General features: G+C 40.9%; 2 protein-coding genes across 7 annotated transcripts in view; both read right to left on the bottom strand.

Moving 5' to 3' along the window:
• ak8 (adenylate kinase 8) overlaps positions 1-5,003 on the bottom strand; it is a 13,539-nt gene extending 8,536 nt beyond the window's left edge. The window contains exons 1-7 of one of the 3 annotated variants that reach the window (XM_059337372.1): positions 4,904-5,003; positions 4,689-4,726; positions 3,892-3,997; positions 3,714-3,798; positions 3,062-3,111; positions 1,853-1,945; positions 1,333-1,401 (exon numbers count right to left, since the gene is read on the bottom strand). In XM_059337372.1, the coding sequence (XP_059193355.1) occupies positions 1,333-1,401; positions 1,853-1,945; positions 3,062-3,111; positions 3,714-3,798; positions 3,892-3,975 (381 nt within the window). In that variant the 5' untranslated portion in view covers positions 3,976-3,997; positions 4,689-4,726; positions 4,904-5,003. Of the gene's footprint in view, positions 1-1,332; positions 1,402-1,852; positions 1,946-3,061; positions 3,112-3,713; positions 3,799-3,878; positions 3,998-4,688; positions 4,727-4,903 lie in introns of those variants that run through there. The other 2 variants (XM_059337373.1, XM_059337374.1) reach the window with 2 other exon arrangements.
• A 924-nt stretch (positions 5,004-5,927) lies between these two features.
• tsc1a (TSC complex subunit 1a) lies at positions 5,928-23,059 on the bottom strand. Of its 4 annotated transcripts, none has more exons than XM_059337737.1 (22): positions 22,997-23,059; positions 21,319-21,436; positions 21,133-21,236; positions 20,369-20,521; positions 19,672-19,816; positions 19,087-19,241; positions 17,454-17,527; positions 16,573-16,715; positions 16,428-16,483; positions 16,220-16,331; positions 15,811-15,899; positions 15,634-15,724; positions 15,103-15,431; positions 14,840-14,988; positions 14,580-14,650; positions 13,273-13,439; positions 11,834-12,016; positions 11,608-11,718; positions 11,236-11,358; positions 8,743-8,930; positions 8,502-8,648; positions 5,928-8,334 (listed from the first exon to the last, which is right to left on the bottom strand). In XM_059337737.1, the coding sequence occupies exons 2-22, from the start codon at positions 21,425-21,427 to the stop codon at positions 7,839-7,841; spliced, it is 3,195 nt and encodes a 1,064-aa protein (XP_059193720.1). In that variant the 5' UTR covers positions 21,428-21,436; positions 22,997-23,059; the 3' UTR covers positions 5,928-7,838. The 4 variants fall into 4 exon arrangements, with proteins under 4 accessions (XP_059193720.1, XP_059193718.1, XP_059193722.1 ...); XM_059337735.1 differs by having other exon boundaries at positions 22,888-23,043; XM_059337739.1 differs by having other exon boundaries at positions 14,607-14,650; positions 22,888-23,043.
• Between the last annotated feature and the right edge of the window lie 217 nt (positions 23,060-23,276).

Here is a 23,276-nt window from a genome sequence, read left to right as displayed (position 1 = left end):
CTACCAGAAACTCCAGCAGGGGGAGCTGACGGCTGCAGAGGCATTTGGGTCCATTCATTTCAATACAAAATGAGAAAAAGTAAAAAACTTCTCACTTGATTTATTACCTCAGAAATGTAGCACTATGGTCTCAATCACTAGTAAAAAATCTTCTTCAAGAAAATCTGTAATCTGTTAATAGTGTAAATAATGGCCTCATTTAGAAGAAAATAGAAGATTTGGGGCGTGGCTTCCTTTGATTGACAGGTCACTAACAAGGCGAGCCGTCATCAGGGGAGAAGCAGAACAATGCGTATCCACGGCAACGTGTTAATAAAGTTATATATATATTATTTATACTGTCTGTGGCCGGACAGTGCCTGGTCGGGGCTGCTTGCGCAAACTCATTGGGGCGTTTAGGTGACAGACGAGCTGCTCTGTGGTTGGTCAGAGATCTTGTTAATGACGAGGTTATTTCTGACCACAGGAAGTCCCGCCCTGTGTCCTCAGAGAGCAGAGGATCAATCTGCTGATCAGTGCAGCTGTGTTGTTGTTGTTGTTGTGGTGTGAGCGTTGTTGACAGCAGCGTGTCTCTCTTTCAGGCGGCGGCGGTGATCAGAGGCGGCATGCGGCGTGCTGATCAGCGCTGACAGGAAACAGGCCGTGATGCTAATGAGGAGCAGCAGAGAGGACGAGCCCGAGTGAAAATAATACACGTGATGTGACAGCAGAGTGGCCCTTTGATCAGACCGTCCCCGGGGACACACAGGACGACTACAAGCCTGCTGGGAACCGTAGTAGGACACACAGCTACCAGAGAGATAATTATTATCATCACACAGAGGATCAGACACACAAAGACACACAGATACAGAGACACACAGACACACACAGACACACACAGACAAACACAGAGAAACAGAGACACACAGAGACACACACAGAGACACAGAGACACTCAGAGACACACATAGACACAGAAAGACAGAAAGACAGAGAGACACATAGACACACACAGACACACACAAAGTCACACAGAGACACACAGAGACACACAGTCACAGAGAGACAGAGACACACACAGAGACACACAGAGACACACAGAGCCACACAGAGCCACACACAGAGTCACACAAAGACACACACAGAGACACACAGAGACACACAGAGTCACAGAGACACACAGAGACACACAGAGTCACAGAGACACACACAGAGAGACAGAGACACACAGAAACACAAAGAGACACACAGCATGTTCAACATGAGGACAGAAAACAGCATCAGGAAGCAGCTGTAGTGTGACAGTCCTCTTTCTAACACTACGTGGTGTTTCTCTGGTGTCTGTCTCACCTTGTTGAAGCAGTCCACCTCCTTCAGTCTCTGTTGGATTACACTGACCAGCAGCTCAGCAGGAAGCTCCTACACACACACACACACACACACACACACACACACACACACACACACACACACACACACACACACAAGCACACACACACAGACACACACACACACACACTGATTGTAGTTTGATTATGGTGATGATAATCTGAATGTGAAGCATTGAACCAGCAGCAGGATCTAACACATTCATTAAACATATTAATGCAACAGGAATATTAAAAACATCACATTTCACTGAAACACACTGACTTTAACTACATTAAGCTGACAGACAGTGGAGTATTAGTACTGTTACTGCAGTAAAGTATTCTGAGTACTTCTCTTAGGCCACTGAAGAAGAGAAATATGATCCAAGATTCATCCAAAGAAAACTTTTATTCTGCAGCCTGGAACTGTTTTAGATCCTCAGTCTGACACACATCTACTGTGTGTGTGTGTGTGTGTGTGTGTGTGTGTGTGTGTGTACCTGCTGTGTGTGTATGCTGCTTTCTGATTGGTGCAGCAGGAGACTCTCCGTGTTCACATGGACAGCTCTGAGCTCAGCACTCAGCCTCTTGGCCTGAACAACAACAACAACAACAGAATCTTGTTACATCTGATACATAAGAACAGAGTGTACAAAGAAAATCACGAGATCATCAGAGTTTAGTTTAGTTTCTCTGTATTTGACAGTAAACCACCTGGTTCTATCACTTTAAACATGGTTCATATTTTAAACATGGTTCAGTTCTGTGACTGTTCAGATATGTGAGAAACACTGATTAAACATATTTACAATTACAATAATTACTTAGATTAGAATTAAATCTTAAAATGTTGTCAAAATAAGACTTCCGGTCTTGGTAATCATTAGAATAAGAGCATCTGACTGCAGGGAAACTGCACAGGTCAGTTAGAGAAATGTATGTTCCTGAAAAAACAAGGAATTAATAAAAATAAAAAATATATAAAAAGGAATGAAAACAAGAAAGTTTTTGAAGAAATGAATAAAAAATAAAAAAGTTAAAAGAATGAATAAAAGAAAGAAAAAATGAATACAAAAAGAAAAAGTTAAAAGAATGAATTGAAAAAGAATGAATAAAAAGAGAAAGAAAATACAAAGAAAAAAGTATAAAATAAAAAATAATAAAAAGTAATGTGAACAAGAAAGGATTTTAAAAATTGAATAAAGTTAAAAGAATGAATAAAAGAAAGAAAAAATGAATAAAAACAGAAAACAGAAAGTACAATTATTACCAGTAGAAACTGTTTTCAGAGATATCTTCAATTTTTACTCTCCAAACTGAATGTATCTGAATCTATTTTAAAGCTATCTGTAAATCATTTTTAACATTTAATAACTATCATTTGAACTCATGATAGTGTTTTGTGATTTCCATAAAGTTCTGTAAGTCAAAGTGCATTTCTCATATCAACACTGTTCAAATAAAGTCAGAAAACACTGAGACTGTTGGGCAGCATCATGAGGAGAGGATTTATGGAAAAATGACTAAGGCCGTTATTATGGGAAGGTGACGATATCCAACATATATGACGATATCCAATATATATATATATATATATATATATATATATATATATATATATACAGTTTTGTACATATCTGAAATAAGAATTATTGATATTCACAGATATTCACTGTGGATATCTGAATTATTGTTTTTGAATGACTCACCACGGTGTGTTTCCCCACAGCTGGAGGGCCCAGCACCAGGACCCTGGGGACTGACACACACACACAAGCACGCACACACACATTAGATGAATATATATTCATTTACATTTAAAATGTTGTATATGTGAAGGACAGTAGAGATTCAGGTGTTTTATATCATAAGTGAACAATTATTTAAATGAAGATTTGAAGATTGTTAATTTTTAATGAGCTCCAAACAGAGGTCATAATATGAGTTTAGGTGCTGAAATAAAATAATTTAAAATAATATCCAATAACATATTTCAGTTGAAATGAAAGCATGTTAAAGTGGAGTCACAGCACCACCTGGTGGCTGCACTGCACACACACACACCCGTCAGCGTGTGATACTTACAGAATAAATAATCTCAGACCTCAAACTCATTATTTGATCATTTATATTAAAATCAATATAATTTGATATCAATATAAAATATATTTTTTAATCCTAATCCATTGTTTCTAACATTTTTTTCTTATTTTCCTTGTGTTTTTTATGTTTTTTGTGTTTTTATTGACCTGTCAGTCATCTGTGATAGATAGATGGACAGACAGACAGACAGACAGACAGACAGACAGACAGACTGACTGACTGACTGACTGACTGACTGATTGGGATGTGGTGACTCACTGTCTGTGCTGCTCCTCTGAAGCAGGTTGATCATGTGACTGATGGGATCTTCAGGCTGATCCATCACCAGGCTGCACAACATGCTCTGAAACACACACACACAACAGTGTGTTAGTGTCTGTGTGTGTGTGTGTGTGTGTGTGTGTGTGTCAGCAGGTGAACTACACCTCGTCTCTACCTGCAGCAGGTGGAAGACGTCGTGTTTGTCGGCGTAGACAGAGATCTCTGGAGGAATCCTCAGAGGTCTCACCGTCTCATCCATCACACTCTGACGCTGGTTTCTCCTGAAGTACCATGAACACATCACAGATACTACAACAACAAACTGCAGAAATGTACTCAGGTACTTCTACTTTACTACTTTAGAGTATTCCCTCTTTATGTAACTTTATTCTTCTACTCCACTACATTTATCTGGCAGCTTTAGTTACTTTCAGGTACAGATTTAACATGAAAACATGATCAATTTGAAATGATTATAAAAGCACATTAACAGGATATTAAGTAGTTAAAATGACAACAGTAACATGCTGATTACAATAATGTATCAATAATAATAATACAATCATGTATTTAGACTATATAAAGCTGCATAACGTGTACTTTTACTTTTGATACTTTAACTACATTTTGATACTTTTGTACTTTTACTGTAGTGGAGTCATTTCAAAGTGCATATTAGTACTTCTACTGCAGTAATCTGATTACTTTACTTCTATTATTAGATAGAAGTAAAGTATTACCAAAGTAATCAGATTACTTAGTACTTCTACTGCAGTAATCTGATTACTTTTCCAGACTGCAAGCTGATTAATAGTAATGTTTCAAGTCAGAATTATCAGAAAAGCCGTTCATGTTTCACTTTGAACTATTTTCTGACATAAAAGTATTTGAGAAAATAATCGGCAGATTGACAATGAAAATAATAATTAATACCATTCATCATTATTATTTACCAGAAAGTACCGTTATTACCTTTAACCCTTTGATACAGAGGCAGAAACGTGAGGAAACTGAAAAAGAAAAATACAACTTAAAGTGTTTCTATTTGTGTACAGACAGTAAAACAAAAAGCTAACAGCTAACCTTAACAGAGTGAATATCAATATTAATGTAAATATGAAACTTTGTTTTTCTGTTTTTTTTAAACGCAGGAAACACAAACAACCGTTAAATATTAATAAACCCACCTGGAGCTGAAACGTCGCTTAAACCTGCTTTTGTTAAAATAATCACAATTAAAAGCCTGTTTAACGTCTAACGGCCGGTTGCTAAGACAGTTTACTTGTTGCTAAGGAAAAACGTCATCAGCGTCGTGAGGGGCGGGAACCGCGCAGGAAGTCTCTAACGGACTTTATTTTAAAATTAAAACAGAAAGAAGAAATATAAAATGTTGCGTCACAAAAAACAAGAACATTATGTAAGAAAGTTTTAGTTTTGGTTCATATTTTAATATGTAACCAGAATAGAATTAAATCTTTAAATGTTGTCAAAATAAGACTTCTGGTCCTCGTAATCGTCAAAATAAGAGCATCTGACTGCAGGGAAACTGTTAGAGGAATTCAACGTTCCTGAAAAAAGAAATAATTAATAAATATAATAATAAAAATGAATGAAAACAAATATTGAAGAAAAAGAATGAATAAAAAAGAAAAAAATTACAAGAGTACATTTTAAAAAAGAATCAATAAAAAGACAAAGAAAAACAAAGAAAAAAGTTATTAAAAAATACATAAAAAGGAATGAAAACAAGAAAGTGTTAAAAAAGAATGAATAAAAAAGAAAAAATGGAGAAAAAGGTTAAATGAATAAAAAGAGAAAGGGAAAAGTAAAAATATAAAAAAGGAATGAAAGGTTGTTTTGAAAGTGTTTTAAAAAACAATGAATAAAAAAGAAAAAACAGAGAAAAAAAGTTAAAAGAATGAATAAAATAAATTTAAAAAATGAATAACAGAAAGAAAAACAAATAGAGAAAAAAGTTAAAGGAGTTGATGAAAAATAATAAAAAGGAATGAAAACAGGAAATTAAAAAAACAATGAATAGAATAGTTACAAGAATTAATTAAAAAATGAATAAAAAGAGAAAGAAAAAAAGAAAAAACTAAAAAAAATTAATGAATAAGAAATTGAGTAAAAAAAAAGTAATAAAGAGAGTATGAATAAAAAACAAAGGATGAAACAAAAGGAATACAAATATTAATCAGGACACAAACATCAGATTTTAGGAGTTTTTATTTCTCATGTTCACAGTTTTACATTCGTCTTTAAACACAACGAGCTCAGAAGTTTCCTGACAGACAGTAGGTCCCTGAACACAACAGGACGTCTTTGGTCTGTCTGTGACGTCACATCCTGTCGCCGGAAGCTTTGGTTTAAAGGTTTAGAGGGTCAGTCTGACATCAGGATCATGAAGTTTATGAGTGAGGAAGCAGCAGTTGAACATGTTTCTGCTCAGCGTCTCTGACAGACGTCTGAGCTGTGAACCTGAGCAACGTTAAGGAACATTTATAACCAGTTAATTAAGGCTCATTACTGGATCACAGGACAAACACCTTCACTGGCTGATTATTAAGGCTTTTATATGGTCACACCACAACCATCTGAAATGATAATAATAATAATAATCTGTCTGAGAGATGAGATGTGGGATCTGAACGTCAGGAGATGACTGAATAAATTGGCACTTGATATCAGAAACATGACGACGTGCAGCTGCTTCCAGAGGAGAAATAAAATATTTGTAATAATCCCAAGTCTGTTATTTATCATGATGAACTTCCTGAGAAAGTCATTTAGTGTTTCCATGCTTCATTTTTGGCTTCATGTGTTTCATGTTCATCAGCTGCTGTTTAACTGAATAAAGTGTAAAAGTTTCCCTTATATTTGGCGTTAATAATCTGATTCTGACAGTAACTCTGGACCTCTAGTCGCTTCAACAGCAGAACATGATTCAAATGTCTATTTATTTCTGCACTGAAATATTTTTTAATCACTTTCCCTGCAGATAAAGTTAATAGTCATGTTTTTGTCTTTATATGTTGTTAAAACGTTTTAGAGGAACTAAATTCATGACTTAATCTTCAAATGAACGATTATTTTGTTTTGCTTCATTCAATTTTTCTGTATGTTAATATAATTAAATATATAAAGAAATTGTTGTTAAATATTATGTCACAAGTGTTTTGCTGTTTTAAATCAAAAGGAAAAGTTTCACCTTTGTGTGTTTTTTCTTGAATTTATTGCGTTTTGTAGATTATTATCATAAATCAGATCAAATGTTCAAAATGAGCACCAGAGCTCGATAACAGATTAAAGCTGATGATTATTGTTTAACATGTAGAAAGAAATCAGTTTGACACAAACTGCTCAGATAAAGCATGTAGCTTAGCATGTTAGCAGTCAGCTCAAGCCTCAGTCTGTCTGTAGAATAATGGTTTTATCTATCGGGGCGACTGAAGGTCCTGATGTGTTTCAGATCAGCTCTTCCACTAACCGCCCTGTGATTCTGACACTTTTGGTTCAGCAGAAGCTTCACAAATGAACATGTTTATGACTTTGAGGCAAAGCTGCGATCAGCAGGAGGAGGAACGACCATCACCTCTGAGTCTGGTTAGCAGCTGATTAAGACACAGAAAAGCTTCAAAACTCATGTTTTATGTTGGAGACAATCTACCCACTGAGTTATTATTCACCAGAAACACTTTCAGGACAAGGGACGCGACAGGTCTGGTTTAGGAGAATTAAAGACACCTGAAGGTTTTTATGGGCCTTTAGCATTAGGCTGCTAATTGCTGTTAGCTACATTTATTTTCACCTGATTTCAAGATAATTTCAAACTTCTTCTTTTTTTTACTGTAACATAGGCTGTATTGTTGTTGGGGTTTTTTTGTAGCTAAAAAAACAACATGTTACAGTAAAAAAAAGAAGTTTGAAATTACCTTGAAATCAGGTGAAAATAAATGTAGCTATACATTCTGCTACATTTCCAGGTTCATAATAAAACAGCAGCATTAGGCTGCTAACAGCTGTTAGCATTAGGCTGCTAACATCTGGAGCAGCTGATTCTATCCCCACCTCCACCTGACTCACACTGCTTCTATCTCCTTCTCCTCCTCCTGCTCCTCCTTAGTACTCTGGCAGCGTCTCGTCATAGTCCATGATGCTCAGCTCGTGTCTCCTCTGGCGGACGGCGAACGTGAGGTCAGCGGGCGGTGCTGGCGGTCCGGGGGGGGCGGAGCCTCGGTTTGGCGGCTCTGTCTGAGGACTTCCTGCGAGGAGCGTGGCCTCCTCTGCCTCCTGGCCCAGAGGAGGGCTCTCTGGCTGCGCCTCTTCCTCCATCTCCTGCTCCTCCATCTCCTGCTCCTCCTCCTGCTCCTCCTCCTCCTGGCTCCGATTGGTCGGCCTGAACAGCTGGCGAGCTCGCTGCTCCAGGAAGGATCCGACGGCGAGCGGCGACTCGATGGGGGAGAGGGAGAGGGGGGAGGAGGAGCAGGAGGGGAGGAGCAGCGGGGAGGTGGAGAGCGCCTCCACGCCGCCATTTATGATCCCCACAGAAGAAGAACAGAAGGGGCGGGGCTTGTAGCTACCATGAGGAGCCGGTAAGACGCCGCCGCCGTTCGGCCTAAAGAAGAGAGATGACATCACATGAGTGAGTCAGTTACCAACTAACTTCACTATCAAACTGTACAACCTTTACTAGCTAACTAACGTTACTAACTAAATAACTTTACTAACAAACTAACTTTACAAACTTCTGTATGAGGCACCCTGTGACATCATGCTCTTTACCTGACGTCCTGCGGCCGGCTGTGTGTGTGCGTGTCGGCGTGTGTGTCCAGGTGCAGCTGGCTGTACAGGTGCAGCGTCTCCGTCTGGAGCGCCTGAGTGACTCGCCGCAGAGCACCGCAGCGGCTTTCGCACGCCGCCAGCTCCGCCCTGACACAACAAAAACAACAACAACAACAACAACACATCAGTACCTGTTTACATGATCACTGACTGGAGGACTCGGGGAATGGAGGACTCTGACCTGCTCTGGGCCTTGGTGTCTTCCAGCAGGGTCTTCTGGTCCAGGATCAGCTGGTCCCTCTTGGCCAGCTGACCCTCCAGCTCTGCTATCCTGTGATTGGCTGCTTCCAGCTTCTGTCTCTGCTGCACGTCACTGTCCTTCAGGCACTGGAACTCCTTACCCACACTGCACTGCAGCATGGATGCCTCCTACACACACACACACACACACACACACACACAGAACGTTATGATGTATAATAATCACCTGCTGTACATTAACCCTTAACTCATTTGTATGCAGAATGTTTGTCTGTGTGAAATATATATATATATATATATATATATATATATACAGACAGTAGTGTTCAATATAATAGCAGTCCAATGTGACTAACCAGATTAATCCAGGTTTTTAGTATATTTAGAAGCCTCAGGGCAATCGCACCAAGCACTGGTCCCATACAGCAATAGCTGTAGGGACCAGTGCTCGGGGAAGCACTACTGTTATACTGTGGATTTTTTCTTCTTCCTCTTCCGGACGCAATTTTGTCCCGCTACTAGTCCTACAACTTGAAGAGTTGCAGGACAAATTATATATCAAAACGTGCGGTTTGATCGGGATCGGTGTGCTATTACTTTTCTCTACAGAATACGAAAAACTGCCCAAAATTTTGCATTGAATGAATGGGACAGCTGAGAAAAAATGAGGACAATAATTGGAGATTTTTAAACGTCTACTTCTCCAGCATAATTTCACCTAGAGACTCCATTTAAACTTTAAACAGTAGACACAAGTCTTGTGTATTGGTGTATTAATCCACGTTTCGATAGGTCATATAGTTTTTTATCAATCCCTGTTCAATGACCATGATCATTTTTGGAGAAATTCTGAGATTATAATGGGTGTGTATTGCACGGAATGTTCGTGTCACAGTGTGTGACATCATCGCAAGAGTGTAGAGGGAGAGAAAAAATTGTCAAAAAATAAATTTGAAAACTGTGCTCCAGGCCGCAAATTCCACTCTACAGAAATAATTTATACATAGAAACGTAGGAAAATTTGTCTTCTCCCTCACAATCCTCTGGTAAAGCTGTCAGAGTTATAGTTTGGGCGTAGGACGCATAGATGCGCCACCAACATGCACCAACAGCCTCATTGGCTCCCATATTAAAAACTGAGATAAAAAGGGAGATGTAACAGTTTTTTTTAGATCGCTCTAACAAAGCTATTTTTTCATTTTTCTTAAAAAAAACATATGTAGACGTTCAGGAATAACTCAGGACGCTCAAGGTGAAGTCAGATCAATGATAGGTATTATGGTTTTGCCAATAATGCTTTCTGTTCGAGGCCAGAAAATCTGTCCACCTCTGGCTGCTGTCACTCTTCCGGGACATTGGCAGGTGTCAGTTAATTCTGTTGATTGCTTTGATCTGATTGCCTTTGATCTTTGATGTGATTACAGTTACAGATACACACACACACACACACACACACACACACACACACACACACACACACACACACACACACACACACACACACACACACACACACACACACACACTCCTCACACATGCATAAACATGCTTCAAACACACGTGCGCGCACACACACACACACACACACACACACACACACTCACAGGTAACTTTATGTGATTTTAATTACTTACACACACACACACACACACACACACACACACACATTTTGAGGTTAAAGGGCATAGTTTTAAATCTCTGAAGAATCACATCATAGTGTACACACACCGGCAGTAGCCCCGTGGCCCTTTCAGAATTTCCCCAGAGGAAATGTTCTAGTTTTTATTGCTACATGGCAAACAAGGTACCAGTAGGTGCAGTAGATTCTCAGAAAACCAACAAGACCCAGCATTGGTGATATGCAGCTCTTAAGGCTGTACAATTGGGCAATTAGACACTCGGGTGAAGAGAGGAGCAGAGCTGTCAACTGATCACCACCTGGTGGTTAGTTGGATCAGGTGGCGGGGGAGGATGCTGGACAGACCTGGCAAACCCAAACACGTAGTGAGGGTGAAGTGGGAACGTACGGGTACTGTGGGAATATGGGGTACCGGGCTCATTGCTATGAGCTATCCGGTCCCTATATAACCAAAGTGAGAGCTGTGTCCGCATACTCGGCACAACATCAAACACGTTCCCAGTGGTTGTTGGCCTTCAACAGGGCTGTCCCTTGTCTCCGATTCTGTTCGTGGTCTTCATGGACAGGATCTCAAGGGGCAGCCGGGGGGAGGAAGGGATTCAGTTTGAACAAGGTGGAGGGATTATATCTCTTTCCTAGCCTGGGAACGCCTCGGGGTCCCCCAGGAGGAGCTGGACATTGTGGCTGGGAAGAGGGACATCTGGAATGCCCTGCTTATCCTACTGTCCCCGCGACCCGGCCCCCAATAAGCGGAAGAAAATGGATGGATGGGTGTGTGTGTGTGTGCTCACAGTGTGTGTGTGTGTGTGTGTGTGTGTGTGTGTGTGCGCTCACAGTGTGTGTGTGTGTCTCTCCTGCCTCCAGCTGTTCTCTCAGAGCTCTGTTGGTGTCTCTCAGAAGGACGAGCTGCTGGTTCAACAGGAAGATCTGCTGCTGCAGCTGCTCACTGCTGCACAGCTGAGAGGTAATAACACAGGTAGAACAGCAGTAATAACAGTGTAATAACAACAGTAATGACAGTGTAATAACAGCGTGCTGAAGTTAGATTTACGACCAACAAGTCTCTGATTCTTTTACTATCATGTCTTTCTTTCTCATCTGTTTTTCATGTATATGTTCATTTATTTATCCCTCATGGTTAAAGTCATGACTTAATAAAAATGAATATTGAGTGATAGATAATGAGCCAATCAGAGCCCTCCTCACCTTGAGTGACAGCTGGGTCAGCTGGTGTTCTGCATTGTAAGCCTTGTTATTGGCTCTCTGAAGCTCCGCCTCCACATCCCTCAACCTGCTCTGACACTCCTGGAGCTCGCTCTGCAACAGCCAATCACAGCACAGCTGCTTTATTAAACAGCCAATCACAGCACAGGATCAGTGACTCTTTTTCCTGATGGTGTGTGTGTTACTGTATATAAAGTGTGTGTGTTACCTGCAGCCTCTGTGCATCTCTCTGCTCGTCCTGCTGTTGCAGCAGCAGCTGCTGGATGTGTGTGTGAAGCTGGTGTGTGTGTGTGTGTGTGTCCTGCTGCAGCTGTGTGTATCGTCTCTGCTCCTCCTGCAGACTCGACTTCAGACAGCGAATCTCTGCTTCCTGCACGCTCAGCTGACCCTTCTGCATGCGCACACACACACACACACAACAAAATAAAGAAAGAGAAACAAAATAAGGAAAGAAAGGATGAAAAAATCTAACTTTAAAATAAAAAACAGGAGTTTTTCATTCACACAGTGAATGTCAATTTCATGTGTGTCTGTGTGCGTGTAATTACATATGTGGGTTTCTGTGTGGGGGTTTCCTTGTGTGTGATTACATGTGTGTTTCTGTGTGTGTGTGTTTCAGTGTGTGTGTGTGTTTTTGTATGTTTCTGTGTGTGTGTGTGTGTGTGTGTGTGTTTGTATTTGTGTGTTTGTTTTTGTGTGTGTATATGTGTTTCCGTGTGTGTGTGTGTTTTTGTGTGTTTCCATGTGTGTGTGTTTCCGTGTATGTGTGTGTGACTGTGTTTGTTTTTGTGTGTATGTGTTTGTGTGTGTGTTTTTATGTGTGTGTGTGTGTATATTGATTTATAAAATATATCGATATATTTTTAAATGTGATATGGAATTAGACCATATCGCATATATTGGTATAGTTCAATTTCTTTCTTTCGTATATATTTATATATTTCGTTATATTTTTTATATATATATATATATATATATATATATATAAATGCTGCCCTTACTAGGGTTTGTCATATTTAGTTCTTTTGTAATGTTCGTTAATATTTTCTCATATGAATATATTTATTTCCAAAAAAGATTGGCCTATTTTACTTCATAGGCTATTTTTATTTAAGATAGTTTTTATTTAAATGTGCACTTTATGGAGCTTTAATTAAAAAATAAATAAATAAATAAAGGTTCTCCTGTTGTTATACAGTATTTATGTTCACTTAAAATAAATGGTTTCAATAAAACTACGTGTGACATGTCATATTTGACTTCACTTCACACATTTGCTCTCACTTTGTGATAAAAATATAAGGAAAAATATCATTTATCAATTGTCAGCCTAAATATATCGGAATATGACTTTTGGTCCATATCGCCCAGCGCTAGTTTCCATGTGTGTGTGTGTATGTGTGTGTGTGTGTGTGTTTTACATGTGTGGGTTTCTGTGTGTGTGTGTGTGTGTGTGTGTTTTACATGTGTGGGTTTCTGTGTGTGTGTGTGTGTGTGTGTGTGTTTCCGTGTGTGTGTGTGTGTGTGTGTGTGTGTGATTACATGTGTGTGTTTCCGTGTATGTTTGTGTGTTTGTGTTTGCCTGTGTGTGTGTGTGTGTATGTATCCATGTGTGAGTTTGTGTGTGTTTCCGTGTTTGAGTGTTACCATGGCGGTGCTCTGCTCCTCCAGCGCCGTGGCATTGATGACTCTCCTCAACAGGCGGCGGTTCCTGACGGCGTGCTGCTGCCGTTTGAAGCGTTCGTACTGCAGCTGACTGTGGACCAACAACAGCTGACTCCTCAGAGACTGAAGCTCCTCCCCCTGGGCGGGGCCTGACACACAGACACACACACAAACAATGTTACATTTGTGTTTACACTCAATGAATGGCCCTGCAGGACATCTGAAATGAACTCATATCTTATTTCAGTTACTAACTCAATGCTATTTAAATCAGACATTAAGCATCACATTAGTCTGGTTAAACTGGTTAAACTGGTTAACCTGGTTAAAGTGGTTAGTTGTGGTTCAGGATGACCTCATCAACATGCTGATGAAATGGTTCACATTAAACAGGCTTCAGGGTACCTGATTAGGTTCGGTACTGCTATACCTCCCAGGTTTATTATGCATTCAAACAAGCGAAATTACAAACATCCGACCAGGGCCGATAAACAGAGTAAGATATCAGCTGCTGAATACTGAGTCTTCTGTCTTCTTAATGACATGGTCATGGATTATGTTAATGAGATGGATTATGTGAATGTAAAGCCCTTTGAGGCAAATCTGTGATTTGTGATTTTGGGTTTAATAAATAAAAATTAACCTGATTTGACTTGAATGAGGTTGATTATGTGAATGATGTGGATTATGTGAATGATGTGGATTATGTTAATGGTATGAATTAAGTTAATGAGGTGGATTATGTGAATGACATGGATTAAGTTAATGCGATGGATTATGTTAATAAGGTGTATTATGTTAATTATGTGGATTATGTTAATGATGTTATGTTAGTAATATGGGTTATGTTCATGAGGTGTATTATGTTAATGATATAGATTATGATAATAATATGGATTATGTTAATGAGATGAATTATGTGAATGAGATGGATTAAGTTAATGTGATGTATTATGATAATAGTATGGATTATGTTAATGAGATGTATTATGTGAATGATGTGGATTATTTTAATGAGGTGGATTATGTTAATGAGGTGGATTATGTGAATGATGTGGATTATGTGAATGAGGTGGATTATGTGAATGACGTGGATTATGTGAATGATGTGGATTATTTTACTTTGATGGATTATGTTAATGATGTGGATTATGTTAATGAGTTGGATTATGTGAATGATGTGTAATATTTTAATGCTGTGGATTATGTTAATTAGGTGGTTTTAATGAGGTAGAATATATTAATATGTTACATTATGTTAATGAGGTGAGTCTGTTAGTTTCTGGTACCTTTGGTTTTCATGCTCTGCTGTTTACCTCCAAAATGACTCCGATCCACCGACTTACTCACAGCTGACAACCTGACACACACACACACACACACAGGTTTTAACATCAGTCTCTGTGTTTTAGACAGTCGGAGCTCCTCAGGGCTCCATTTTGGATCCTCTGCATGTTGACCAGAAATGTTGACACTGTTGTGTAAACAAACATGATATATCGTCCAACAAACAAACATGATGATCCAGATAATACTATCACTGTCTCACCTCCGCGCGAGGTTCTGGTGGGCGTCATGTCCGTGGACGATCAGCTGATCCAAAACCTCCAGAGGAGAGACAGAGGTCTGCTCCTCCTCCTGTTCCTCCTCCTCTCCTCCACCCTTCTCCATCCCCGCCGCTGATCTCTCCAGCACCTCCTGCAGGACAGCAGCAGCATCACCAAAGATTCAGCCACTGCCACTTTGTTTAGAGCTGAAACTAACAGAGATTTTAACTGTATTTAATCTTTACTCTAGTGTGGCTGAGGTTACCTGGGTCATCCTCCTGACGAGCAGCATGGCGGCGCGGGGCAGAGCGAGCTCAAACAGCGGCTCGTACAGAGGGGCGGGGCTCTGACAGGAGGAGGCAGGCTCAAAGAGGGCGGGGCCTCCCTCCTCTGACCTGTGGGCGGAGCTAGAGGGGTGAGGGGGGGTGAAGCAGAGGGAAAAGGAGGCAGGAGATGGGAGGAGGGAACCTGACGGGGGCTCGTCCCGGCCGGGGGTGGAGGTGAGGAGGAGGGGCTGAGAGGAGGAGGAGGAGCAGGGGGGGAAGAGGGGCTGAGAGGAGGAGGGGGGGGCGGGAGGCTGCTGGGAGCTGACGTCTGCAGAGAAACAGAAAGTGATTTTAATTATTGAGTGTGCTTGTAAGAGCCACTAAATACTATCCACGGGGCTTCTTCATATTATTCTTCCATGGTTTTTTCGGTCGACTACTCCTCCCAGAGTTTTGGTCGAAAGTACACTAAAAAGGTATCAAATTGACATATAACATAAAGCTGCACAGGTGATAAATCAGCGGATCACCTTCGCTGCTGTGACTGATGACATCACTGTGGCCCCTCCTCTCCTTCTCTGTGATTGGCAGAATGGTCTCCGTCTCTGTGAGTAGCTTCACCTGAAAGGAAGAAAGAAATTCCTTCACGATAAAAGCCTCCCAGTGAGGAGAGCGGAGCTTCAGGTGAACCTGCAGTCTGAACTCACCTGGTCGCTGATGTCAGCAGTCACAACGTCTGCATTCTCTTCAGCCAGTGGCGACACGGAGACAGACGCTGAGGAGGGACATCTCACACCTACAGACACAACAGAGAGGGACATCATACGTCTCACAGCTTTAACAAACTATCACCTGTCTCACCTGTCTCAGTTTATCACCTGTCTCACAGCTTTTAACAAACTATCACCTGTCTCACCTGTCTCAGTTTCTCACCTGTCTCACAGCTTTTAACAAACTATCACCTGTCTCACAGTGTCTCACAGTGTTTCACCTGTCTCTCAGTTTCTCACCTGTCTCACAGCTTTTAACAAACTATCACCTGTCTCACAGTGTCTCACAGTGTTTCACCTGTCTCTCAGTGTCTCACCTGTCTCACAATGTCTCACAGTGTCTCACCTGAGATTGAGGCGGTCCTGCTCAGTGGGTGGGCGGAGCCTGTAGCAGCAGGTTCAGGAGGGGGCGTCGACAAACCGCACCGGGAGGAGGGGCTCCATGTGACATCATCAGCCTGAGGACACAAACAACAGGTGAGGAAAGAAGGAAGGAAGGCTATTAGAGAGGATGGATGAAGGAGAGAAGGAAAGGAGAGGAGGAAAGGAGTTACCTGTATGTGAGGGTTGGTGGGCATGGCCGACAGCAGCTGAGGAAACACTGAACTTCCTGTTAATTAACACATTCATTAATGACTAATTATTCAATTGTTTAAATGTTTAAATTTGAAACGGTGATGATGTCACCAGGTACGTCACCTGAGCTGCTGTCTGACAGACAGGAAGTGTTCAGGTGAGGGAGGGGCGAGGAGTACATGTCCTCCTCACAGGATGACTCGAGAGGATCCAGAGACACTCGGGAGCACTCGATGATGATGTCATGGACCTCGAAACACCTCCACCTGAGACACACAGGAAGATATTTCTCTGTATTTTATTTTGAAAATCCATGTTTTCCCTGTTGTTTAATTTCAGCAGACATTTTGACAGTGTCCCAGAGTTTTACAATGCAGCCACATCCTTAACTTCCTGTTAAGATATAGTCACTTTGTGGGGCTCTGGTCTGTACAGGTCTGTACTGGCCTTTACTAGTCTGTACAGGTCTGTTCTGGTCTTTACTGGTCTGTACAGGTCTGTCCTGGTCTTTACTGGTCTTTACAGGTCTTTATTGGTTTGTACAGGTATATACTTTTTGACAGTGTCCCAGAACTTCCTGAGTTCTGGGTCCTGTAAAGACGTAGTTACTTTGTGGGGCTTTTATTTTGAAACCAGCCTTGAGCAGGGTTTCCTGTTAGGATACAGCTACCTCTCAGGCTTATATTCTACTAATGAGTGACATAAACTACTCATTCCTAAAAAATTTGATTCCTGGTAACACACACCACATTGTGGGCTATTATTTTGAAGACCTGGCTCGTCCAAAGACTGACATTTACTGAAAAGCATCAAAAAGAACATCTGGACCAATAAAGTCCCTTTAAATCTTGTTTCTATGTCAAAGTTTAGAGAGCCGTCTCAGAGTCAGCTGTTCATCACCTCGTTGCACTCAGTTTCTCATTGTGTTCTATGAGACATTTTAATCAGCTTCTTCGTGGGTCCAGCAGCAGGTTCAGGTGTCTCTGTGGTACCTGTGAACTCACCTGGATGGGTCCAGTTCATAGTCCTGAGTCCCTGTGACCAGCTCCGGGTGAACCCTGACATGTTCCAACATTGGCTAAGAGACAGACAGACAGGCAGGCAGAGAGACAGACAGACAGACAGACGGACAGACGGACAGACAGAGAGACAAAGAGAGACAGACAGACAAAGAGACAGGCAGAGAGACAGACAGACAGATTAGATGTTTGGCTTTATATCAAAGGTAGTGACTTTAACTACGACTCCCAGGGTGCATTTCAATAACAAACAGCCAATCACAGAGCTTCACATTAGGCTGAAGATAAATATAAACATTGGGCAGTATGAATCAGCAGCAGAGGCTCATGGGTAATATAGTAAATAACTCAAACACACTGTTGATGTCAAGTTCTCCAACATCTTTAACACAAGATGAATATGAAATATCATCATATAATATTTGTTAGTTGTGTGTGTGTGGTGTGTGTGTATAGTGTGTGCGTGTGTGTGTGGCTCCTGACTGGTATGTGTTTCACGTTATCTGAGAAACTCAGCAGCTGCTATTTACTGCAGCTATTTCTGTATGTGTGTCTGTGTCTGTGTGTGTTTGTGTTTGTTTGTGTGTGTGTGTGTGTGTGTGTGTGTGTGTATATGTACGTACGTGTGTCTGTGTGTGTGCAGCTGTTACTGACAAACATGTTGTCTGATACTAAAGTTTTTATAGAAAAATAAACATAAATGTTCGTAGATCGTATCTCTGATTATTCTTCAGTTTTAAAGTTTTCCAGCTGTGATCATGAAGACGACGTAAACAGGAAGTATCATGTTACTAGGTTTGTTTTGATCCTGGATGTGTTTAAAGGAAGCAGGTACAATACTGGTCTTTTCTGGCATTTACTGGTCTGTACTGGCATTTACTGGTCTGTACTGGCATTTACTGGTCTGTACTGGTATTTACTGGTCTGTACTGGTATTTACTGGTCTGTACTGGTCTTTACTGGCATTTACTGGTCTGTACTGGTCTTTACTGGCATTTACTGGTCTGTACTGGCATTTACTGGTCTGTACTGGTATTTACTGGTCTGTACTAGTCTGTGCTGGTCTTTACTGGCATTTACTGGTCTATACTGGCATTTACTGGTCTGTAGAGAAAGAAGATTACTTTATTAATCCCACAATGGGGAAATTCAACCTCAACACACAAGTGAACACACCATGCAAGGAGCAGTACACATTACTGCACCCGGGGAGCTGTGCAGGGGGGTTAGGTGCCTTGCACTTCAGTCCCAGACCTGTCAGTACCGGGATTCAAACCGGCCACTCTCCAGTTACAAGCCCGATTCCTAACCTCTAGGCCACGGACTGCCTGCAGTATTGGCATTTACTGGTCTGTACTGATCTGTACTGGCCTTGACTGGTCTGTATTGGTATTTACTGGTCTGTACTGGCTGGTATTTTCTGGTCTGTACTGGTTTTTATTGGCATTTACTGGTATTTACTGGTCTGTACTGGTCCATACTGGTCTCTACTGGCATTTACTGGTCTGTACTGGTGTCTGTTCTGATCTGTAATGGTCTTTTTTTGGTCTTTACTGGTCTATAATGGCATTTACAGGTCTTCACTGGTCTTTACTAGTCTGTACTGGTCTGCACTGACCTTGACGACCTCCTGGAAGGTGTCCAGGTTCTCCTTCATGCTGTAGTGCAGCCTCAGGTAGGAGATGAAGTTGCAGGGGAACATCCCGTACAGACGGTGGAACAGAGAGTACACACCTGCATGCAGGTGGACCAGATGGACCACCGGGACGTGACCTGCAGGGACAAGAACCGGCTGGATCAGGCTGGACCTGTAGCTGGATCACATGACCTCAGAGCTGCAGGTTAATGGACAGACATAATGTTGATCTCCTACAGCATCACTCTGTTGAACCAGACTCCATTCAGGAAAACCATCGTTTTAACAGCAGTGTTCTTGTGTTCTTGCAGACAGACCTGACAAAGCATCAATTCAGCATCATGTTGTAGTTATTTCAGCATCATTTAGATCCGTTTATTCACATTAAATCACTGATAAATCACTTTATTTAGCTGCACACTGACTGTGTTAGAGCTGAACCAGCAGTCATCCCGCAGAAGCTGATGAAATGGAAATCTACAAACATTTTCTGCACTTTTTGACTGGAACAAGACTTCATATTTCTTATAATTAAAATAAATGTGTGTGTGTGTGTGTGTGTGTTACCTGGGTTCTTGTAGCTCCAGGACGCGAGGCGCCCGAACACGTCGAAGAAGTCGTAGATGTGCTGCTTCCCGGCCTGAGGGATCATGGGTAACAGGGTGATGAGGACCAGGACTCCAGTGATCAGGACCACCACGTCAGTCTCAGTCTGAGGAGCCAATCAGATCGACTGCTGTCAGGACCAGAACTCAACTGAACCAGAACTCAACAGAACTAGAACTCAACTGAACCAGAACTACAGCATCCCCGTACTGTAGTAAAAGTACAAACAAGTTTTTGTATGTTTATTTATTATCTGCTCTACTATTTTAACAATAATGGTCCTAAATGATGTAAATTTGTATAATTTTACGTGGAAATATTGAATAATAATTGAAGAGTTCACTTCAAGAGGACAAAAAAACTGCTCGGGGGAGCCCTCTCAGTCTCCAGTTACCCTCAGACCGTGTTTATGACTTGGTTCAGACCAGAATCAGTTTAATTCATAATGATTATTAATATTTCCACAACAGAGTTTTTATTAGTAGTGACAGAAATGATGGAAACAAGCAGCAAAGGAAGCTGGAATAAAGAGTGTAACGCTGCTGTGTGGTTCTGTGTATTGGTACTGTAGTAGTAGTAGTAGTAGTAGTAGTAGTAGTAGTAGTAATAGTAGTACTAGTAGTAGTAGTAGTAGTAGTAGTAATAGTATTACTGAGACCTTGAGGCAGCGCAGCAGCGACGGCAGCAGCGGCGAGCGGCTGATGTGATGAACCCACGGAGGCTGTTTCCTGATCAGGTGACCCAGCAGCGTCAGAGCCGCCAGTCTGCATCCTGGTCTGCCCAGAGCCTCGTTCAGCTTCTCCAGCAGGGGCTGAGGGGGTTAATACATTATATCACCAATAACTGACCAATATCTGATCAATAACTGACCAATAACTGTCCATTAACTGATCAATAACTGACCAATATCTGACCAATAACTGATCAATAACTGTCCATTAACTGATCAATAACTGACCAATATCTGATCAATAACTGACCAGTAACTGATCAATAACTGACCAACACCTGACCAATAACTGATTAATAACTGATCAATAAATGATCAATAACAGATTAATAACTGACCAATAACTCATCAATAACTGACCAATAACTCATCAATAACTCATCAATAACTGACCAATAACTCATCAATAACTCATCAATAACTGACCAATAACTCATCAATAACGGACCAATAACTGACCAACACCTGACCAATAACTGATTAATAACTGATCAATAAATGATCAATAACAGATTAATAACTGACCAATAACTCATCAATAACTGACCAATAACTCATCAATAAATGACCAATAACTGATCAATAACTGATCAATAACTGACCAATAACTGATCAATAACTGACCAATAACGGATCAATAAGCTGACCAATAACTGATCAATAACTGACCAATAACGGATCAATAAGCTGACCTTGTGGTGTGGCTCTCTGATGGATGACAGCAGCTGCAGCACCTGAGCGGAGGATGAATCCAGGTAATGGTCCACCAGAGAGGACAGCACAGCGCCCCCCCTGTCTGCAGGACAAACACTACGTTACCCATGATGCACTGCAGAGGTTACTGTTATGGTTTTAATCACTTAAAGGTGTAGTCTCACCTGTACTCAGCTGTTGATTGACAGCTGCTCTGACTTGCTCCGCCTCCTTCAGCTCTGAACTGTCCAATGAGAGCAGGAGCTCTGTGATACTCACTTGCTGAGTGGACATGATGAACACCTGCACACGCACACAAACACACACGCACACAAACACACACACACACACACACACACACACACACACACACACACACACAGCTGAGTAACACCAAGCGATGTCTTTTCAGAGCGAGGAAGATCGCCCGTGAGCACCACCCACACAGGATAAATCAATATCTACCTCGTTTATAATTCTGTAGCATTTTCAGTGGTCATTTATTTATTTTTATATTTATTTATTACATCACACGTCCTTGTTGTTCCTGTCCTTGTTTTAGCTCAGTGTTCATATTCAAATGTTGTACTCATGTTGCTTTGTGTTATGATTGTCTTAACTATGCACCTTATGCAGTGGCACTTTCAACTTCGTTGTATAGTTGACTATATGATGACAATGAAGGCTATTTGATTTGTTTTGACCTGGTTCACAGTTAGAGCAGTTTAACCCTCTGAACCAAGTTGGAAAAGTTTGTTTTCTTTGAAAAATATAATAAAATAAACTGTGTTATCCTGCATAAAGACATGTTTGAAATGTTCTGATTGAGCGGATTCCACAGAGCTGCAGGATTTAAAGATTATATAGATTTACAGTCATGGAAAAAAGTATTAGACCACCTTGTTTTCTTCAGTTTCTTGTTCATTTTAATGGCTGGTATAACTAAAGGTACATTTATTTGGACAGCTTTAATGGTAACAACCAAAATAGCTGATAAGAGTTTAATTTAAGAGCTGACATATAGACATTTAACATGGTTTTCTTGAAAATAACCACAATCATTATCAAGAGCTTAACTCATAAGTTAAAATTAAACTCTTATCAGCTATTTTTGTTGTCATCATTACATTTGTCTAAACAAATGTATCTTTAGTTGTACCAGCCATTAAAATGAACAAGAAAGCAAGGAGAAAAAAAGGGTCAAATCTTTTTTTCAGTGACTGTATATTATATAGATTATATAGATTTGCACAGAGTGACATGTGAAGAGAAGCTGGTTGGGGTTCAGAGGGTTAAAGTTCTTGTGTGGTACTTTACTTCACTACATTCATATTTAATATTAAGTAACTATTCAGATTATTAAAACTAAATAGCATCAATAACACACTATAAACTATTATTATTGGTTATATAAAGTCTATTAAATGAGCTGCAACACTGATACACAGTTATAATAAAGTTATTCTGCAGGATGACAACTTTAACTCTCTGTATAGAAGTCTATGAGAATATTTAAATACTTTAACTGTCTGTGTAGAAGTCTATGCGAACATTTAAACACTTTAACTGAAGTAATCTATTACTCTGTTACTGCAGCATGGAGTGACGTCATCGCTCTGACGCCACAGCTGTTGTGATAAGTTAACGTGACGTCACACCTGCAGCTAACAGTTAGCATTAGCTCCCCTCAGCAGCATGCTAAGCTAACATGCTAACAGCTGACTGTCAGAGAGTGCGTTCAGCGCGCGACCTACCGGAGCTGACAGCGGGGTTTTCCCACCGGCGGGGTTTCCCACCGGCAGCTACTAGCCGGTCCGGTACCGGAGGAAAACAAGAAGCGGACAGAAAGTTCCGCCGCGTTACCTTCAGACCTGTTGATCCGAGGAGGAGGCAGCCATGTCCGGCCTCAGGCCCCGCCCCCGCCGTAACCCGACACCTGCTGTCACACGTCACGGGGCGTTCAGGGCCGGAGGAGAGGCTCGGAGAAACCTATATCTAACATACCTATTAAAATGTGTTAGATATCTCGGTGTTTATGTTTGTAAGAACGTCATGGAGCGCCAACAACTTAATTGCTCCCCCAAAATGAAAAAAATCTATATTAAACTTATGACTTCAAAGATAAGTTTAAGGTCCTTTTAAC

Source organism: Centropristis striata, chromosome 7, assembly GCF_030273125.1.
Source record: "Centropristis striata isolate RG_2023a ecotype Rhode Island chromosome 7, C.striata_1.0, whole genome shotgun sequence".
In the NCBI taxonomy this organism is placed as follows: domain Eukaryota; kingdom Metazoa; phylum Chordata; class Actinopteri; order Perciformes; family Serranidae; genus Centropristis; species Centropristis striata.
The sequence above is the reverse complement of the archived record's forward strand: the minus strand, read 5'-3'. Positions and strand labels throughout refer to the sequence as shown.

Excerpts from the sequence above, each read along its gene's own strand:
- tsc1a (XM_059337737.1), bottom strand. The coding sequence starts at position 21,427 with ATGTCCACTCAGCAAGTGAGTATCACAGAGCTCCTGCTCTCATTGGAC. Across the intron at positions 16,484-16,572 it reads TCTGTCAGACAGCAGCTCAG|GAAGTTCAGTGTTTCCTCAG; the intron begins GTGACGTACCTG and ends GTTAATTAACAG. Across the intron at positions 13,440-14,579 it reads GCAGAGCATGAAAACCAAAG|GCCCCGCCCAGGGGGAGGAG; the intron begins GTACCAGAAACT and ends TCTGTGTGTCAG.